General features: G+C 39.7%; 1 protein-coding gene across 1 annotated transcript in view; it reads left to right on the forward strand.

Annotated features, from left to right (window-relative positions):
- The window catches only part of mEFG1 (mitochondrial translation elongation factor G 1), a 123515-nt gene that overhangs the window by 2266 nt on the left and 98885 nt on the right, over nucleotides 1-22364 (forward strand). The window contains exons 2-5 of the mRNA XM_070098816.1: nucleotides 7131-7283; nucleotides 11811-11943; nucleotides 16213-16417; nucleotides 17018-17134. Coding sequence (XP_069954917.1) covers nucleotides 7131-7283; nucleotides 11811-11943; nucleotides 16213-16417; nucleotides 17018-17134 — 608 coding nt within the window. The remainder of the gene's footprint in view (nucleotides 1-7130; nucleotides 7284-11810; nucleotides 11944-16212; nucleotides 16418-17017; nucleotides 17135-22364) is intronic.

Below are 22364 nucleotides of genomic sequence, written 5' to 3' on the forward strand. Positions count from 1 at the left end.
TCCTGGTAGTCAGTAATGGTGAGGCTGGAGGTGCTGTCCTGGTAGTTAGTAATGGTGAGGCTGGAGGTGCTGTCCAGGTAGTCAGTAATGGTGAGGCTGGAGGTGCTGTCCTGGTAGTCAGTAATGGTGAGGCTGGAGGTGCTGTCCAGGTAGACAGTAATGGTGAGGCTGGAGGTGCCATCCAGGTAGACAGTAATGGTGAGGCTGGAGGTGCTGTCCTGGTAGTCAGTAATGGTGAGGCTGGAGGTGCTGTCCAGGTAGTCAGTAATGGTGAGGCTGGAGGTGCTGTCCTGGTAGTCAGTAATGGTGAGGCTGGAGGTGCTGTCCAGGTAGACAGTAATGGTGAGGCTGGAGGTGCCATCCAGGTAGACAGTAATGGTGAGGCTGGAGGTGCTGTCCAGGTAGTCAGTAATGGTGAGGCTGGAGGTGCTGTCCTGGTAGTCAGTAATGGTGAGGCTGGAGGTGCTGTCCTGGTAGTCAGTAATGGTGAGGCTGGAGGTGCTGTCCTGGTAGTCAGTAATGGTGAGGCTGGAGGTGCTGTCCTGGTAGTAATGGTGAGGCTGGAGGTGCTGTCCTGGTAGTCAGTAATGGTGAGGCTGGAGGTGCTCTCCTGGTAGTCAGTAATGGTGAGGCTGGAGGTGCTGTCCAGGTAGTCAGTAATGGTGAGGCTGGAGGTGCTGTCCAGGTAGTCAGTAATGGTGAGGCTGGAGGTGCTGTCCTGGTAGTCAGTAATGGTGAGGCTGGAGGTGCTGTCCAGGTAGACAGTAATGGTGAGGCTGGAGGTGCTGTCCAGGTAGTCAGTAATGGTGAGGCTGGAGGTGCTGTCCAGGTAGTCAGTAATGGTGAGGCTGGAGGTGCTGTCCAGGTAGACAGTAATGGTGAGGCTGGAGGTGCTGTCCTGGTAGTCAGTAATGGTGAGGCTGGAGGTGCTGTCCTGGTAGTCAGTAATGGTGAGGCTGGAGGTGCTGTCCTGGTAGTCAGTAATGGTGAGGCTGTAGGTGCCGTCCAGGTAGACAGTAATGGTGAGGCTGGAGGTGCTGTCCTGGTAGTCAGTAATGGTGAGGCTGGAGGTGCTGCCCAGGTAGTCAGTAATGGTGAGGCTGGAGGTGCTGTCCTGGTAGTCAGTAATGGTGAGGCTGGAGGTGCTGTCCTGGTAGTCAGTAATGGTGAGGCTGGAGGTGCTGTCCAGGTAGTCAGTAATGGTGAGGCTGGAGGTGCTGTCCTGGTAGTAATGGTGAGGCTGGAGGTGCTGTCCTGGTAGTCAGTAATGGTGAGGCTGGAGGTGCTGTCCAGGTAGTCACTAATGGTGAGGCTGGAGGTGCTGTCCTGGTAGTCAGTAATGGTGAGGCTGGAGGTGCTGTCCTGGTAGTCAGTAATGGTGAGGCTGGAGGTGCTGTCCTGGTAGTTAGTAATGGTGAGGCTGGAGGTGCTGTCCAGGTAGTCAGTAATGGTGAGGCTGGAGGTGCTGTCCTGGTAGTCAGTAATGGTGAGGCTGGAGGTGCTGTCCAGGTAGACAGTAATGGTGAGGCTGGAGGTGCCGTCCAGGTAGACAGTAATGGTGAGGCTGGAGGTGCTGTCCTTGTAGTCAGTAATGGTGAGGCTGGAGGTGCTGTCCAGGTAGTCAGTAATGGTGAGGCTGGAGGTGCTGTCCTGGTAGTCAGTAATGGTGAGGCTGGAGGTGCTGTCCAGGTAGACAGTAATGGTGACGCTGGAGGTGCTGTCCAGGTATTCAGTAATGGTGAGGCTGGAGGTGCTGTCCAGGTAGTCAGTAATGGTGAGGCTGGAGGTGCTGTCCTGGTAGTCAGTAATGGTGAGGCTGGAGGTGCTGTCCAGGTAGACAGTAATGGTGAGGCTGGAGGTGCTGTCCTGGTAGTCGGTAATGGTGAGGCTGGAGGTGCTGTCCAGGTAGACAGTAATGGTGAGGCTGGAGGTGCTGTCCTGGTAGACAGTAATGGTGAGGCTGGAGGTGCTGTCCTGGTAGTCAGTAATGGTGAGGCTGGAGGTGCTGTCCAGGTAGACAGTAATGGTGAGGCTGGAGGTGCTGTCCAGGTAGACAGTAATGGTGAGGCAGGAGGTGCTGTCCAGGTAGTCAGTAATGGTGAGGCTGGAGGTGCTGTCCAGGTAGTCAGTAATGGTGAGGCTGGAGGTGCCGTCCAGGTAGACAGTAATGGTGAGGCTGGAGGTGCTGTCCAGGTAGACAGTAATGGTGAGGCTGGAGGTGCTGTCCTGGTAGTCAGTAATGGTGAGGCTTGAGGTGCTGTCCTGGTAGTCACTAATGGTGAGGCTGGAGGTGCTGTTCAGGTAGACAGTAATGGTGAGGCTGGAGGTGCTGTCCAGGTAGACAGTAATGGTGAGGCTGGAGGTGCTGTCCTGGTAGTCACTAATGGTGAGGCTGGAGGTGCTGTCCTGGTAGTCAGTAATGGTGAGGCTGGAGGTGCTGTCCTGGTAGACAGTAAATGTACCATGAGGGAATGCACATAAATGGCCTCGAGGGAGACAGGAGATGTATTGGGGAAACAAGTGTAGTCAAGGACAAGATAAAACCAATATTACAAACTAGTAATACCACAGGAGATAGCAAACAAGGGGACTCCACTAGCAGTAGTGAGGATATATTACCAGAAACAACAGGTGAGAGCTCCATTGTTAGTACTAGTGAGGATAGGAATGAGACAGGAAAATATGCACCAACAGGAATACAGTCACAAAAATCCAAGGCAAATGGAAACCAAGCCTGTGCACATACTATGCACTTGGTATCTGCAGGCATGGGAAATCTGGAAAAACAGATGGGTTGTGCAACTTTGACCACCCTGAAATGTGTCCTTCTTCAGTACAGGAAAGACTGTGCTATAACTTAAATTACCATGCACACCATCTAAAGGGGACAAAAAGATACAAAACATCCAGGCCATGGGAAAACCTGGGTAGCCACAGCCACTCAAGAGGGAGAGGTTTTTTAGTGCCAGGAAGAAAAAAAAACTGGCAGGAAATGGCAGAAATCGTACACCAAATCCAGTCATTCCTGGAGTGGAACCACAGTCGATGGCCTCCACTCCAAACCAACAGATACAGATATTAGCGCAGGAAAAAAAAAGAGACCCCCCCCCCCCAGTACCACCGATACCACCAGTCCGATGACATTCTTCTTTGCAGATATACAGGGTCTAAAGCCAGCAATGAACAACAAAATACTTTTCATCCGTGGATTGCTTGCAGAGGCAAATGCAACTTTTGCGGCTTTCACAGAGACCCACATAAAGGATCACTTGGACAGTGAAATATGGATCCTAGGTTACAGCCTATGCAGATGCGACAGAATGAACAGGCAAAAGGAGGGAGGGTGGCCTGTATATCGCAGAGTCACTTATTTGCACAGAACTGCTTAATGCCTCAAATGATGTAGTGGAAGTTTTAGCAGTAAAAATCAAGAACTAAAACCTAGTCATTGTGGTAGTCTACAAGCCTCCGGTTGCAACGTCCCAGCAATTCCAGGAACAGCTGTTGAAAATTAACCACTGTCTGGAAAATCTTCCAGCTCCTGCCCCCAACATCTTGCTCCTGGGGGATTTCAACTTGAGGCGCTTAAAATGGAGGAATATAACAAATAATGTTGCAGTGATAACACCAGGAGGCAGCTCTGACGAGAACTCTCACACACGAGCTTTTAAATCTCTGCACAAAATTCAACTTAAACCAGCAAATAATAGAACCTACTAGACTGGAGAATACACTGGACCTCATCTTCACTAATAATGATGATCTTCTACGATATGTCACCATATCAAAAACAACATAATCAGATCGCAACATAATTGAGGTTCAAACATGTATGCGGGGAGCCCCAGACCGACAAAATGTGATGGGTCACAAGGGAGCCTTCACCAAATTCAACTTCAATAACAAGAACATAAAATGGGACCAAGTAAACCAAGTCCTAAATGATATAAGCTGGGAAGATAGGCTAAGCAACACAGACCCCAACTTATGCCTAGAACAGATTAACTCTGTGGCACTCGATGTATGCTGAAGGCTTATTCCTTTAAGAAAAAGGAGGAGTAGATGTAAAATAGAAAGAGAGAGGTGCTCCCTTGACAGGCAATGGAAAAGAATAACAGAGCGGCTAAAAGAGGCCTATATATCTGAAATGCATAGGGAGACACTGGTCAGAGAAATAGCAAACATCGAACTAAAGCTAAAGGAATCTTATAGGAGTCAGGAATCGTGGGAAGAACTAAAAGCCATAAATGAAATCGAAAGAAACCCAAAGTATTTCTTTTCTATGCCAAATCAAAGTCGAGAACAACATCCAGTATTGGGCCTATACTTAAACAAGATGGGTCCTACACAGATGACAGCAAGGAAATGAGTGAGCTGCTCAAGTCCCAATATGACTCAGTTTTTAGCAAGCCGCTAACAAGACTGAGAGTCGAAGATCTAAATTATTTTTTATGAGAGACAAACAGAATTTGGTAAACACAAGCTTATCTGATGTTATCCTGACACCAAATGACTTCGAACAGGCGATAAATGACATGCCCATGCACTCTACCCCAGGGCCAGACTCATGAAACTCCGTGTTCATCAAGAACTGCAAGAAGCCCCTATCACGTGCTTTTACCATCCTATGGAGAGGGAGCATGGACACGGGGGGTCGTCCCACAGTTACTAAAAACAACAGACGTAGCCCCACTCCACAAAGGGGGCAGTAAAGCAATAGCAAAAAACTACAGACCGATAGCACTAACATCCCATATAGTAAGATGGCCACCCATCTAGATACTTATCAGTTACACAACCCAGGGCAACATGGGTTTAGAGCAGGTCGCTCTTGTCTGTACCAACTACTTTATCACTACGACAAGATCCTAGATGCACTGGAAGACAAAAAGAATGCAGATGTATTATATACAGACTTTGCAAAAGCCTTCGACAAGTGTGACCATGGCGTAATAGCACACAAAATGCGTGCTAAAGGAATAACAAGAAATGTTGGTAAATGGATCTGTAATTTCCTCACAAACAGAACACAAAGAGTAGTAGTCAACAGAGTAAAGTCTGAGGTGAATACTGTGAGAAAGCTCTGTTCCGCAAGGCACAGTACTTGCTCCCATCTTGTTTCTCATCCTCATATCTGACATGGACAAGGATGTCAGCCACAGCACCGTGTCTTCCTTTGCAGATGACACCCGAATATGCATGACAGTGTCTTTCATTGAAGACCCTGCAAGACTCCAGGCGAATATCAACCAAATCTTTCAGTGGGCTGCAGAAAAGAATACAAAGTTCAACGATGAGAAATTTCAATTATGTACTCTGATATGGTAAACATGAGGAAATTAAAACTTCATCAGAGTACAAAACAAATTCCGGCCACAAAATAGAGCGAAAAATCAACGTCAAAGACCTGGGAGTGATCATGTCGGAGGATCTCGCCTTCAAGGACCATAACACTGTATCGATCGCATCTGCTAGAAAAATGACAGGATGGATAATGAGAAGCTTCAAAACTAGGGATGCCAAGCCCATGATGACACTCTTCAGGTCACTTGTTCTATCTAGGCTGGAATATTGCTGCACACTAAGAGCACCTTTCAAGGCAGGTGAAATTGCTGACCTAGAAGATGTACAGTGAACCTTCATGGTGCGCATAACAGAGATAAAACACCTCAATTACTGGGAGCACTTGAAGTTCCTGAGCCTGTACTCCCTGAAGCGCAGGTGGGAGAGATACATGATTATATACACCTGGAAAATCCTAGAGGGACTAGTACCGAACTTGCACATTAAAATCACTCACAACGAAAGCAAAAGACTCAGCAGACGATGCAACATCCCCCCAATGAAAAGCAGGGGTCACTAGCACGTTAAGAGACAATACAATAAGTGTCAGGGGCCCGAGTCTGTTCGACTGCCTCCCAGCATACATAAGGGGGATTAACAATAGACCCCTGGCTGTCTTCAAGCAGGCACTGGACAAGCACCTAAAGTCAGTACCTGACCAGCCGGGCTGTGGTTCGTACGTTAGATTGCGTGCAGCCAGCACTAACAGCCTGGTTGATGAGGCGCTGATCCACCATGAGGCCTGGTCACAGACCGGGCCGCAGGGGCGTTGATCCCCGGTACACTCTCTCCTGGTCTCCAGGTAGACACAAGTCGACTAACACCCAGGAACCTATTTTACTGATAGGTAAACAGGGACAGCAGGTCTCTTAAGGGAACATGTCCTAATGTTTCCACCAGTGATGGGATCGAACCACAGACCTCAGTGTGTGAGTTAAGTGTGCTAGCAATCGAGCTTTGGGACACTACTTAAACTACAAGCCACACAGTGCTGTGCCATGAATTACTACTATTACTACTATTTCTACTACTGCTACTACTATTACTACTGCTACTACTATTACTACTACTATTATTACTACTACTACTATTATTACTACTACTATTATTACTACTACTATTATTACTACTACTACTATTATTACTACTACTACTATTATTACTACTACTACTATTATTACTACTACTACTATTATTACTACTACTACTATTACTACTACTATTATTACTACTACTATTATTACTACTACTATTATTACTACTATTATTACTACTACTATTACTACTACTATTATTACTACTATTATTACTACTACTATTACTACTATTATTACTACTACTATTATTACTACTACTATTATTACTACTACTATTATTACTACTACTATTATTACTACTATTATTACTACTACTATTATTACTACTACTATTATTACTACTATTACAGTGGACCCCCGGTTAACGAACTTTTTTCATTCCAGTAGTATGTTCAGGTGCCAGTACTGACCGAATTTTTTCCCATAAGGAATATTGTGAAGTAGATTAGTCCATTTCAGACCCCCAAACATACACGTACAAACGCACTTACATAAATACACTTACATAATTGGTCGCATTTGGAGGTGATCGTTAAGCGGGGGTCCACTGTACTACTATTATTACTTCTATTATTATTACTACGTACTACTATTATTACTACTACTATTTCTATTAGTACTACTAATATTACTACTACTACTGCATATGAATTTATTTGTTTTATAGTATTTGTTCTCTTGTTTTTTCAGTTGCCAGTCTGTTTCTCAACATCGGCAAGTACAGTACCTGTACCTTTAGAAAAAATTCGGAATATTGGAATATCAGCACACATTGACTCTGGAAAGACAACCTTGACTGAACGGATTCTGTACTACACTGGCAGGATTGACGAGATGCATGAGGTTGGTTATTTGTTATGTTATGTAGTTGTTTTGAGGATAATCTTCCCAGTAGCCCAGTCTCGGACCAGGCCTCCTAGGTTGGAAAGGAAATATTGAGAAGAATTAAGAAACTCATTGGAAAATAAATGTGTACATATACTGAATGTAAATAGAAGTTTGAGGTTTTCCAGTCATTTCACATGTTCATGAGAGAGAAAGAAAAGATCAGTAGTCATGCTTGAATGTAAAAAATGTGCTCACTGGAATCCTAAGACAATAATAAAAGAACACTGTATTAGGCCTACTGGCCTGTGCTAGGCAGCACCTATTCACCCACTATTTCTAACTCATTGAGAATTCTTCTGTATTGCTAATCCATTATTTTCTTATACCCTTTATTAATCTGAATTTATTCAACTTGATTACATATTTGAGAGTTGGCTTGTTTGTTTATTTTTTCATCATACAGTGGACCCCTCTCATTAATGGACTAATCGGAGGAAGGGGGTGTACTATAGTGCTGAGTGTTTGAAACTTCTGAATTGTGAAATTAATTTTTCATGATCGTCCGGTTGTCTTCTAAACTAAATCCACTGATTTAGTCCGCTCTTGCAGAAGACAACCAGACACAAGAATGTGGGTATTGTAACCTGTAGTACTGCAGTACAGTACTGTACTTTGTAGTAATTTTATAGTGCTGTACATAATTTACTTAACTTTTTGTGATGGAGAAATTTGGTGTAAGCTGCCTTGATTGACAGTGATGACTCAGAATAAGTTTCATTCTGAGTCAGAGGAACTGTAAGGTTCTTCTAGATGGCTGAGAAGATGTGCCACTGATATGCCATTCAGTTTTCTTTATTAGCTCAAGTTTCTGCTTAACACTGAGAACTACATGATTCCTCTTGGCACCACCACTTGCTATAGGAGACATTGTTACTTGCACTTTTCTTAATATGTTGAAACTTCAGAAGACAACTGGATGCTATCACACTATCACTGCAGACAAAATAATTTTGTCCAATGATTCTAATGGTTTTCCGACCAATTTCTTGTCCAAAATTGCCGAAATCTATTAATGAGAGGTTTAGTATAAGGATTCTGAATCCCCTTTGTTTTTGTGTCCACTTTGAGTCCTCTGTTGAGATAATTCAGTGCTCTAAATCTATCTTTATTAAGATAGATTACTGATAATACAGAAAGCTTTTGTATTCCTCTGTACAGCCTCTCCTCACTTAATGACAGAGTTCTACTCCTAAGACCATGTCATTAAACGAATTCATTCCTAAGCGAGGAGCGTACTATAAAGGTAGTGAGTTTGTGTTGGCCATCTTTGATATTGTTTTAATGTCACCTTTGCACCATTTACAGCATTTCTGGTATACACCTACCATCCGACTTACGACCGAACTTGGTTCTGACCAACTGGTTGTAAGTCAAAATGGGCATAAATCGAACCTTACTACTGAATATCAACATCACATTTTTGTAATGATTTTATTTTATTGTTTTATTTTGGTATTTAATTTTTTACTTTACTTTTTATGCTGTTAGTACTGTATTTTATACTGTAAGGTTTAGGATAAACACTGTGTATAAAACAAACAGTTTATTTCCCAGAAATTTGGCATACAAAACATGGTTGTAAGTCGAGTGGTCGTATGTCGAGCAGGTCATAAGTCGGATGGTAGGTGTATTTTTAAACGTTTATACAATAGTGTACTGTATATTGAAATAAAACAGAATAGAGGAAAACGGCTCTGATATACATTATTTAGGTATGAATACTGGTCAGAGAGCCTGTCGTAAGTCCAAGGCGTCAGTAAACGAGTATGTCGCTAAGCGAGGAGAGGCTGAATATCTTTCTGTACATTTTGTTCTGTACAACTATGAGACCTTACCACCATGAATTTTTGTATTTACTTTATAAATAGCATATACATACTGTAATAAAAAAAAGTTTAAATGTGTAAATATGATCAGGTTATGGTATAGGTCAAAAGTGTGTGTAAACTGAGAAATGTATATACGTACTGTACTTACATTAACCCTTTCAGGGTCCGTCCCGTAGATCTACGGCTTTACGTTCAGGGTCCAAACCATAGATCTACGTCGTGAGCTCAGCTCACTCTGATAAACTGCGAGTGGTACACTTGGGCCTAGATATGAGAGAATACATCTATGTGGTATGTGTGCACCACATAAAACAGATCCTGCAGCACACTGTGTATAATGAGAGAAAAAAAAAACTGAAACCAAGATTTTGGATTAAAACAGCAACTTTGCAGTGTTTTTTCGTATGTTTTTTATAGTTGTATTTGCAATTTCTTGGTCTCATTTGATAGAATGAAAGACATATTACAGAAATAGAGATGATTTTGATTTGTTTTAGCACTGGAAATGGCTTGAAACTGAGCTCAAATTAGCAGAAATGTTAAATTTTTGCCGATGTTCAAGAGTAAACAAACGACCTCACATGTCTAATACACGCCAGCTGGTGGGTCTAATATACATTCACAAATGTGGTGATGATATTTATACAATTATTACGATATTGCATAACAGTAAATCTTCTATTTTTTGGTGTGAATAAAAATTCCTTATGTGAATAAAAATCAATATGGAATTCATCAGTAAAGCCTCAAAACATAACTAATGAACAGAGGAAATGTTAGTTTAGTGCCAGGAATGCCTACATTGTTTATTCTGGATGCTATTTTGAAATTGGAATATTTTGAACTTTGTGTTAAATTGGCCAAATTACCAATTTCTGATCACTTTATTTTGTAGTTGAAACAGTTGACTTGGCGATTTCTTGTGCTCAGTCGATAGAATAGAAGTAATACTAGTGAAATAGCTAAGAATTTGGTCGACTGGAATGATGTAATTGGCCTAAAATGGGAGTCAAAGTCGGCAAAATCGCCGATTCGTAAATATCGCTGACACATCAAAATTCGCGAGAGCGTAATTTCGTCAATTTTCCATCAAATTTCGTACTTTTTGTTTTATTACCTTCACAAAAAGATTCTCTACCATTTCATAAGAAAAAATAAAAAATTTTTTTTGGGAAAATTCTTGGACACTGGGGCACCACTTCAGATTTTGGCCTTGGACCCTGAAGGGGTTAAGATTGTACTATTACACGTATAACTATTTTGGATATTAACCCTTTCAGGGTTTCGGCCATACTAGTACAGCTTACGCACCAGGGTCCATGACGTACTAGTACTCATAAATTCTAGCGCCTTCAAATCTAGTGAGAGAAAGCTGGTAGACCTACATATGAAAGAATGGGTCTATGTGGTCAGTGTGCGCAGTATAAAAAAAATCCTGCAGTACACGGTGCATTATGAGAGAAAAAAAAACTTTGACCGTGTTTTTGGATGAAAACAGCGACTTTGCACTATATTTTTGTATGGTATTTATTTTTGTATTCTAGTTTTCCTGGTCACATTGTATAGAATGGAAGACATATTACAGATATTGAGATGATTTTGACTGGTTTTACAATGAAAAGTACCTTGAAATTGAGCTCAAAGTAGCAGAAATGTTCGATTTTTACCAAAGTTTAAAAGTAAACAAATCATGCCAAGCGTCCAATACACATCAACTGGTGAGTCTAATATTCTTTCACAAGTTCGCCGATATTATTTATACCATTTCTACACTAATGCAGTAGTCTGCATAACAGTAAATCTTCTATTTTTTGTGAGAATAAAAATTCAAAGTGGAAAGCAAAAGAAATGTAAGAGGGGCCTGGGGATGTGCCTGATGAACAGAGAAAATGTTATTTTAGTGCCAGGAATGTCTTTCTTGTTTATTCTGGACCCTATTTGGAAATTGGCATCTTTTGAAATTTGTGTGAAATTGGCAAAATTGCTAAATTCTGACCACTGTATTGGATAGTTGAAATCGGTAAATTGGTGGTTTCTTGTACTCATTCGATAGAAAAAAATGGACTTCTAGTGAAATAGTTATGATTTTTGTCGATTAGTACATTGGAATTGGCCGAAAATAGGGCTCAGAGTGGGCAAAATCGCTGATGCGTAAGCATCGTCGAGACCGCTAACTTCGCGAGAGCATAATTCCGTAGGTTTTCCATCAAATTTCATACTTTTGGTGTCATTATGATCGGGAAAAGATTCTCTATCTTTTCATAAGAAAAAAATTTTTTTTTTTTTTTTTTTGAAATTTGGCCGACCCTGAGAACAAGTCTCTGAGAGGGCCTGTGGACCCTGAAAGGGTTAAAATATTGATATTCTTGTCTAAATTGATTGTCCTTAACAACTCTTGTGTAATCAGAAATTGACAGTGAGAGTCTTGTTATCCAACTTTTTGTCATATAACCTTGATGGATAAACCTTGGAAGTATGAGTCTTTTTCAGGTACTTCTTGGGTCTATATTTGGCAGTGATGGTTTAAATCCCTCTTGTTGACTGGTTTTATTAAACTTTGCAGTTGATTTTTATGTACAAAAATAAAAAAGTTCTTAACTGTGGCAATTGTTAAAATTCAATTGTTAAAACTTTATTTTTGCATTTACTTCAGGTACGTGGGAAAGATGGCATTGGAGCTGTAATGGACAGTATGGAGCTGGAGAGACAACGTGGCATCACAATTCAAAGTGCCGCTACTTATACCATATGGAAAGATCATAACATCAACATTATTGATACACCAGGTATTTGATCAGTGAAGATCAGTCAAGTCTCAAATTTCAGAAATATTTAGTAGCACTAAGTGTAGATTAGTATGTAATGAAAAAAAGGTAGAGTATTTGCTTGATAGACAAGATGATGCTGTATCCTATATCATACTTGACAAAATCTTATTGTCAACACTAGGTTTTAATTTTATGTTGCAGATGCATTGTGTGTTGTATTCTTCAAAACTGAATCCCTATTTCTTTATAACATTAAGTGTTTTGTTTTCCTAATCTTATTATCTTAACATTGGAATATTTTGGCATGCAGTTAACACACAGCTGGTATTCAACTTGTATTGCCTAATCTATTTTGTGTAGACTAGTAATATCAGGGCTAATATGTAAACAAGTTTTTTTTTATATATTTTGGTACAGCTGTGTATATACTGTATAGTAACTGTATGAATGTTAATGCTCCCCATAATTAATCTTTATTTAGATAAAGTAAAATAATTTTATTTTACATAATCTTACAAGCATATACAGTGGAACCTCTGGTTACGAACGCCCCACCATGCAAATTTTTCAGGATATGAACCGTCGTTCGGTCGATTTTGTGCTTCAGGATACGAAAGAAATTTCAGGATGCAAATTTCCCCCTCAAGGGAGGTTCCTTAAATAAATAAATATTTAGAACATAAGAAAGAAGGAACACTACAACAGGCCTACTGACCCATGCGAAGCAGGGCCATGTGTCCCCCCCCACCCCGATTAGCCCAATGACCCCTGGATAAGCCCAATGACCCACCCAGTCTGGTCACCTCCACTCAAGGATGGAGCACGGCACCAGACCTAGCAGCACAAGCTAGTCAGGTCCAACTCATATAATATGATTGGAGCAAAGAAAGCCACTATCATGCTGAGGCATTTCGAGCAGAAATGCCTACTTAAGACTACTTAAGTCTAGACAGGTGAAAAGTGTACTACGTAGTAGTGGTTACCAACGTTTTGCTGATGGTGGTGCCAACTACTGGCATCCTTTTGAAGTTTCTCCCCACTTTTTTTTTTTTTTTTTTTTTTTTTTTTTTTTTTTTTTTTTTTTTTTTTTTTTTTTAAACAAACTGGCCATATCCCACCAAGGCAGGGTGGCCCAAAAAGAAAAATGAAAGTTTCTCTTTTTAAATTTAGTAATTTACGCAGGAGAAGGGGTTACTAGCCCCTTGCTCCCGGCATTTTAGTCGCTTCTTACAACACGCATGGCTTACGGAGGAAGAATTCTGTTCCACTTCCCCATGGAGATAAGAGGAAATAAACAAGAACAAGAACTAGAAAGAAAATAGAAGAAAACCCAGAGGGGTATGTATATATATTTCTTTCAACACACCGGTCGTATCCCACCGAGGCAGGGTGGCCCAAAAGAAAAAACGAAAGTTTCTCCTTTTACATTTAGTAATATATACAAGAGAAGGGGTTACTAGCACCTTGATCCTGGCATTTTAGTCGCCTCTTACAACACGCATGGCTTACGGAGGAAGAATTCTGATCCACTTCCTCATGGAGATAAGAGGAAAATAGACAAGAACAAGAACTAGAAAGAAAATAGAAGAAAACCCAGAGGGGTATGTATATATATATACTTGTACATGTATGTGTAGTGTGACCTAAGTAGAAGTAGCAAGATGTACCTGAAATCTTGCATGTTTAAGAGACAGATAAAAGACACCAGCAATCCTACCATCATGGAAAACAATTACAGGATTCCATTTTACACTTGCTTGGCAGGACGGTAGTACCTCCCTGGGCGGTTGCTGTCTACCAACCTACTATCTACTGTTATTATTATTACTATTATATTGTATTATCATTATTGTTATAATAATAATGATTATTATTATTATTCTTAGTGGTAGTAGTAGTACGTACGTATGTGGTGAGGGGGCTCTTGATCAAGGGAATTGGATCTGTGCTCCAGGTCCCTAAATTAATAATAATAATAATAATTATTATTATTATAATACATACTAATAATAATGATAATACATAATTATGTATAATATAATAATATAATACGTACTATATAATAAAATCTTTCATCTTTCAACACACTGGCCATATCCCACTGAGGTGGGGTGGCCCAAATGGAAAAACGAAAGCTTCTTTTACATTTAGTAATATATACAGGAGAAGGGGTTATTAGCCCCTTGCTCCTGGCATTTTAATTGCCTCCTACAACACGCATGGTTTATGGAGGTAGAATTCTGTTCCACTTCCCCATGGAGATAAGAGGAAATAAACAAGAACTAGAAAGAAAATAGAAGAAAACCCAGAGGGGTGTGTGTATATACGTAATATGCTTGTACATGTATGTGTAGTGTGACCTAAGTGTAAGTAGAAGTAGCAAGATGTACCTGAAATCTTGCATGTTTATGAGACAGAAAAGAGTCACCAGCAATCCTACCATCATGTAAAACAATTACAGGCTTTCGTTTTACACTCACTTGGCAGGACGGTAGTACCTCCCTGGGTTGTTGCTGTCTACCAACCTACTACCTACAATAATAATAAAATATAATAAAAATAATAATATATTTAATAATAATATAATAATATAATACATAATATAATAATACATAATAGTACAATAATAATTATAATAAAAGTACATGTATGTACCTACTGCATATAATTTAGTTTGACAACTCCACCACCAGATGGCAGTGTCAGTCCAAACAATGCTCACCAGTGCACATGTGCTTATGGAGCTACCCTCGCGGTGCAACGAATTCTTGTGGTTTCCTTACGGTTAATGCAGTTAATTCACCAAATTTCTTTCTTCTTACCATGGGTCCTAAGAAAGCAAGTGCAATGGACAGTGCCGAGAAGAACAAGAGGATGATTTGCAGGGAATTAAAGCAAGAAACCATTGATAAACACAGACTTGGTATGAGGGTTGAGGACTTGGCAAGTGAGTACAAGCGTAGCCCCTCTACTGTATGTACAAAACTAAAGCAGAAGGAGGCTGTAAAGGCTATAGCACCAGGAAAGGGCATTACAGTAATTTCTAAGCAGTGGACCTGTCAGTGAAAAGATGGGGAAGCTGCTGTTGACATGGTTGATGGAGAAACAGCTCACGGGAGATACGTAGTGTAGAGAGAGAAACATAAAAATTGTACATAGCAGTTCTTAAGAAAAGTGTGAACTCCTGACAGGATATGCTGCTCTGCATTTCTTCTCCAAGGTATGTAAATGTCGTATGTACACCAGATCTAATTCAGTTAATCTCACAAACTCCGTTTTCTCTTATAATAACACCTCTGAAGTTTTCATAGCGAGAATGAGTGACCACTCCCAACCAAAATCCTCCTCCCTCGGCCGTCCACATAATGACATATTTTATTCATTCTAAAGTGTATACGTATTAGGTTTCTATGTTATTTATATTGTTTCTTATGTCATATTAGATGAATTGTAACATAAATAAGCCGTAGAGTTGATATTAGGGTTACTTTGTCATGCCTCCTGAGAGCAGGAATTCAGCTGGAACGAATTAATTGCATTTCAATTAATTTAAATGAGGAAAATTGACCCAGCGTACGAACAGATGAGGATAGGAACAAGTCCACGGAACGGATTAAATTCGTAACCCGAGGTTCCACTGTATTATGAAAGCATATAGGTGAATGACCACTTAAGATCTTTTTTCCCAGTTATGTCGGGTAACCCTAGGTGTCTTTCTAGACACCTAGGGTTACCCTACTTCACAGTTCAAATGATTCATTAAGCCATAACATTTCCTCCTATCCTTCAAAGTGCAGGCACTGTATTTCCCATCTGCAGAATTTAAAACAATTCACTGGGTAATGCTTTGCTTTTAAAAACATAGTGCTGAGCCACGCTTTGGATTTTTATATTAACAAATAACATTACTTAAGATATTTTTTGATGTAAGCAAATAACCCAATAGGGATATACTGTATATATGTTACTACAGTTCTTCCACATATAACAATATATACTGTATAGTAGAAATATCAGTTTCATGACCCTTGATTTAGTGGACTTCAGATTTAACGGACAAAACCTGTGGCTAAACAACTTCCGGAAACAATAGACAGAGTCTGTTAAATCCAGAATTGTCTGTCTCTGATCGTGGAAAAAGCAATCATCATTCGGATTTAATGGACAATTGACTTCAGTGGACACCCATTCCCCTATTAATTTGTTAAATAGAAGGTTCACTGTATAATAAATAATGCATTAAAATGTATTAATTAAAAAATTTACTTATTTCTGATTTTGTTACAGGTCATGTTGATTTCACAGTGGAAGTGGAACGAGCATTGCGTGTGTTAGATGGAGCAGTGTTAGTACTTTGTTCAGTGGGTGGTGTTCAGTCACAAACCTTAACAGTTAACAGGCAGATGAAGAGGTATAACGTACCTTGTGTGGCATTCATCAATAAAATAGATCGAATGGGAGCCAATCCTTATCGTGTATTGAGTCAGATGAGGTGAGAAAATGATTACTGTATTTATTATAGTTTGTTCATGACATGTGGGATAATTTTTTAACAAATTAATAAGATCCTATTTTGCATATATCAATAAACAAAATACAGTAATACAGTACTGTATATGATATTTGAAGGTACTCATTCTTATTGAGAATTGCTTTCTCTATCCATTGTCAAATTTACTTCTGTGGATTTCTTTCTGTCAGTTGTACCATGACAGTATTATAACTTTTTTTTTTTTCAATTGAATTTACAGGCTAAAAGTTAGCTTACCTCAGTTTATTTCAAAGCCCAGCCCTATCTAAGGTGCACTAACACCCTTTGGAATGTGACCTACAACAGTTGACTAACACCTTGGTAACTACTTACTGCTTGGTAAACAGGGGCAACAGGTGTAAGAAAACATGACTAATGTGTTCACACATGCTGGGATCGAATCGTGGACCTTCAGTGTGTAATCTGAGGGCGCGGCCAGTTGCAAATAAATATGTAATTGTTAATATTGCTTATACATATTTGCAAAATTTACAAGCAGTGGAATTCACAAAGGTTAAAATAAATTGTCTTCACATTTGTATTTTCTCCATTTTTTGATAGGTCTAAACTTCTTCACAATGCAGCATTTGTCCAGTTACCAATTGGCTTGGAAAATAGCACTAAAGGAATCATTGATTTGGTGGGCCAAAAAGCTCTCTACTTTGAAGGTGATTTTGGGTAAGTTAATTATTGAAGTGTTTTATTATGGATTTTTTAAACTGGTACTAGATTATTAAAATTAGTTCTTCCTTGATTTTTCTTTGTTGATACATAAATACATAGCAAATGCTCTTAGAAAATGTCATTGCAGATATTTTGATCTATTGTTTTACTGGTCTATCTTTTTTTTACTCTTTAAACAATTTTTGGATCTTTTCTACCCATAATTTTTTTTAATTATGATTGAAAATTTGCTTTTAATAGAAAATTGTATAACATGTATATACTGAAGCAAAATAGGCTGACTTGGAGGGCATATAAATCTGTAGTGGAGGGGAGGAGGGGTAGGGGTCATCCTAGGAAAGGATGGAGGGATGGAGTAAAGGAGGTTTTGTGTGCAAGGGGCTTGGACATACACCAGGCATATGTGAGCATGTTAGATAGGAGTGAATGGAGATGAATGATTTTTGGGACTTGATGAGCTGTTGGAGTGTGAGCAGGGTAATATTTTGTGAAGAGATTGAGGGAAACCAGTTAACCGGATTTGAGTCCTGGACGTGGGGAGTACAATGCCTGCTGTTTGGAGCGACATCTAAATGTCATACCTGCATGTCTCTGCAAAGACAGTGATTATATGTGACTTAGGGTGAAAGTGTTTCTTTTTATGGGTCATCTTACCTCCGTGGGAGACAGCCAGCATGTTGAAAAAAAAAATATACGTGATGTTCTGCTAAGAGGATTTACACTACTGTTGTCAACAGTTGATAAGTTTTTGCTAGCTTCAACATTAGAAAATTTAAGCTTTCTCTATTTCGGTTTTCATGGTTCTATTTAGGAAGAAATACTCTTAACCCGTAAACGGTCCAAACGTATATATATGTTTTTTCTACATTTGAAAATGTGTAAAAAAAGCTTTTATCTACTTTTGTAGCATTACACATGTGAACGTAGATCTGCTTGGACCCTTTACGGGTTAAAAGATTTTTTTTTTTTATACTTCAAACCTACATACAGGAAATTTTATTTCTAGGTATGCCATGAAAGTTCAAGGGTTAATTTTTGTCAGCCAGTAAGAGAATGTTTAGTGTGTTCAGCCTTTATTTGTAACTCGTGTTTTATTGCATTGGGAATGTGAATTTTTTCTATACTGTCCACTTGATTTTTAAGAGTAAACAACCACTCAACAGCTGCATATTGTAATTTTGACCTAACTTACATTGCAATAAACTTTTTAAACGTATCATAATCCATATATATAACAGTCTTTATTCTTTAAGTGGTTTATTACTTACTCCCTCTTCAAGGGAGGTGCCTTGATGTGGGTTAAGGGCTCTTTATCCAGAGAATTGGAATTATTCCTCCTATTTCCCTGGCACTGTTTATAACCCCTATGGGTTTAATGCTTACCCCATTTATATTAAATGGCACTTGGGTATCTACTAAATTCCATTTCTAATGGAATACTATTCTGCTCTCTCTCTTTGTCTTGTTATTTTTGGCATTTTTTCTTTCTCAAGAACAAATCATGTTAAATACTTTTTTGTTCCTCTAGCAAATAATTTATATAAATTTGAAACATAATTTAAATTGAAACATTATCAGGACTAACACTGGTTGTGGAACCCTGCTAGTGACATTTTCCTGTGAAAGCACTGTTCCATCATATTACTGTAATCTTGTTCATTGGTAGTACTTTACCTTTTATTACTCCAATGCTTTGTAATTTAATTATGATAGTCTTCATAGGTTATTCTGTTCAAACTTTTCAGATACAGTGGAACCTCAAAAATCGAACTTAATCTGTTCCAGGAGCTAGTTCTAAATTCGAAAAGTCTGAAATTTGAAGCAGTATTTCCTATAAGAAATAATGGAAATACAATTAATCCGTTCCAGAAACCCAAAAATATTCACACAAAAAATACATTTTATAGAGATTAATTACAGTTTTACATACAACAAATACTATAGTTTTTAATTATGTATAGTAATACATATAACATAACATTTTTACTTACCTTTATTGAAGATTGGTGATGGCATCTGGAAGATGTATGCCACTATGCTTCTTAAATCTGTCAAACCAGCCTCTGCTGGCCTTAAATTCACTATCAGCACTGGTTCCAGGAGTTTTCTGTACCAGATCGGCATGCAACTTCCTTGCCTTTTCGCAAATAATCGTCTCTGAAACACTATCACCTGCAATCTCTTTATCCCTGATCCACACCAGCAACAACTTCTCAACCTCTTCAACTATTTGTGGTCTTTTTTTGATTAGCATATTAACACCTGAAGGGGGTAGGGGAGTTTCAGTGGGGGGAAATAAATGGGATTAAATCTGGAGTATCTGAGAGAGTTAGAGCAAAGGAAGGGGTAGCAGTAATGTTGAATGATCAGTTATGGAAGGAGAAAAGAGAATATGAATGTGTAAATTCAAGAATTATGTGGATTAAAGTAAAGGTTGGATGCGAGAAGTGGGTCATAATAAGCGTGTATGCACCTGGAGAAGAGAGGAATGCAGAGGAGAGAGAGAGAGATTTTGGGAGATGTTAAGTGAATGTATAGGAGCCTTTGAACCAAGTGAGAGAGTAATTGTGGTAGGGGACCTGAATGCTAAAGTAGGAGAAACTTTTAGAGGGTGTGGTAGGTAAGTTTGGGGTGCCAGGTGTAAATGATAATGGGAGCCCTTTGATTGAACTTTGTATAGAAAGGGGTTTAGTTATAGGTAATACATATTTTAAGAAAAAGAGGATAAATAAGTATACAAGATATGATGTAGGGCGAAATGACAGTAGTTTGTTGGATTATGTATTGGTAGATAAAAGACTGTTGAGTAGACTTCAGGATGTACATGTTTATAGAGGGGCCACAGATATATCAGATCACTTTCTAGTTGTAGCTACACTGAGAGTAAAAGGTAGATGGGATACAAGGAGAATAGAAGTATCAGGGAAGAGAGAGGTGAAGGTTTATAAACTAAAAGAGGAGGCAGTTAGGGTAAGATATAAACAGCTATTGGAGGATAGATGGGCTAATGAGAGCATAGGCAATGGGGTCGAAGAGGTATGGGGTAGGTTTAAAAATGTAGTGTTAGAGTGTTCAGCAGAAGTTTGTGGTTACAAGAAAGTGGGTGCGGGAGGGAAGAGGAGCGATTGGTGGAATGATGATGTAAAGAGAGTAGTAAGGGAGAAAAAGTTAGCATATGAGAAGTTTTTACAAAGTAGAAGTGATGCAAGGAGGGAAGAGTATATGGAGAAAAAGAGAGAGGTTAAGAGAGTGGTGAAGCAATGTAAAAAGAGAGCAAATGAGAGAGTGGGTGAGATGTTATCAACAAATTTTGCTGAAAATAAGAAAAAGTTTTGGAGTGAGATTAACAAGTTAAGAAAGCCTAGAGAACAAATGGATTTGTCAGTTAAAAATAGGAGAGGAGAGTTATTAAATGGAGAGTTAGAGGTATTGGGAAGATGGAGGGAATATTTTGAGGAATTGTTAAATGTTGATGAAGATAGGGAAGCTGTGATTTCGTGTATAGGACAAGGAGGAATAACATCTTGTAGGAGTGAGGAAGAGCCAGTTGTGAGTGTGGGGGAAGTTCGTGAGGCAGTAGGTAAAATGAAAGGGGGTAAGGCAGCCGGGATTGATGGGATAAAGATAGAAATGTTAAAAGCAGGTGGGGATATAGTTTTGGAGTGGTTGGTGCAATTATTTAATAAATGTATGGAAGAGGGTAAGGTACCTAGGGATTGGCAGAGAGCATGCATAGTTCCTTTGTATAAAGGCAAAGGGGATAAAAGAGAGTGCAAAAATTATAGGGGGATAAGTCTGCTGAGTATACCTGGTAAAGTGTATGGTAGAGTTATTATTGAAAGAATTAAGAGTAAGACGGAGAATAGGATAGCAGATGAACAAGGAGGCTTTAGGAAAGGTAGGGGATGTGTGGACCAGGTGTTTACAGTGAAACATATAAGTGAACAGTATTTAGATAAGGCTAAAGAGGTCTTTGTGGCATTTATGGATTTGGAAAAGGCGTATGACAGGGTGGATAGGGGGGCAATGTGGCAGATGTTGCAAGTGTATGGTGTAGGAGGTAGGTTACTGAAAGCAGTGAAGCGTTTTTACGAGGATAGTGAGGCTCAAGTTAGAGTATGTAGGAAAGAGGGAAATTTTTTCCCAGTAAAAGTAGGCCTTAGACAAGGATGTGTGATGTCACCGTGGTTGTTTAATATATTTATAGATGGGGTTGTAAGAGAAGTAAATGCGAGGGTCTTGGCAAGAGGCGTGTAGTTAAAAGATAAAGAATCATACACAAAGAGGGAGTTGTCACAGCTGCTCTTTGCTGATGACACTGTGCTCTTGGGAGATTCTGAAGAGAAGTTGCAGAGATTGGTGGATGAATTTGGTAGGGTGTGCAAAAGAAGAAAATTAAAGGTGAATACAGGAAAGAGTAAGGTTATGAGGATAACAAAAAGATTAGGTGAGGAAAGATTGAATCTCAGATTGGAGGGAGAGAGTATGGAGGAGGTGAATGTATTCAGATATTTGGGAGTGGACGTGTCAGCAGATGGGTCCATGAAAGATGAGGTGAATCATAGAATTGATGAGGGGAAAAGAGTGAGTGGTGCACTTAGGAGTCTGTGGAGACAAAGAACTTTGTCCTTGGAGGCAAAGAGGGGAATGTATAAGAGTATAGTTTTACCAACGCTCTTATATGGGTGTGAAGCATGGGTGATGAATGTTGCAGCGAGGAGAAGGCTGGAGGCAGTGGAGATGTCATGTCTGAGGGCAATGTGTGATGTGAATATAATGCAGAGAATTCGTAGTTTGGAAGTTAGGAGGAGGTGCGGGATTACCAAAACTGTTGTCCAGAGGGCTGAGGAAGGGTTGTTGAGGTGGTTTGGACATGTAGAGAGAATGGAGCGAAACAGAATGACTTCAAGAGTGTATCAGTCTGTAGTGGAAGGAAGGCGGGGTAGGGGTCGGCCTAGGAAAGGTTGGAGAGAGGGGGTAAAGGAGGTTTTGTGTGCGAGGGGCTTGGACTTCCAGCAGGCATGCGTGAGCGTGTTTGATAGGAGTGAATGGAGACAAATGGTTTTTAATACTTGACGTGCTGTTGGAGTGTGAACAAAGTAACATTTATGAAGGGGTTCAGGGAAACCGGCAGGCCGGACTTGAGTCCTGGAGATGGGAAGTACAGTGCCTGCACTCTGAAGGAGGGGTGTTAATGTTGCAGTTTAAAAACTGTAGTGTAAAG

The sequence above is a fragment of the Cherax quadricarinatus genome, chromosome 1, assembly GCF_038502225.1.
Source record: "Cherax quadricarinatus isolate ZL_2023a chromosome 1, ASM3850222v1, whole genome shotgun sequence".
NCBI classification, from domain to species: domain Eukaryota; kingdom Metazoa; phylum Arthropoda; class Malacostraca; order Decapoda; family Parastacidae; genus Cherax; species Cherax quadricarinatus.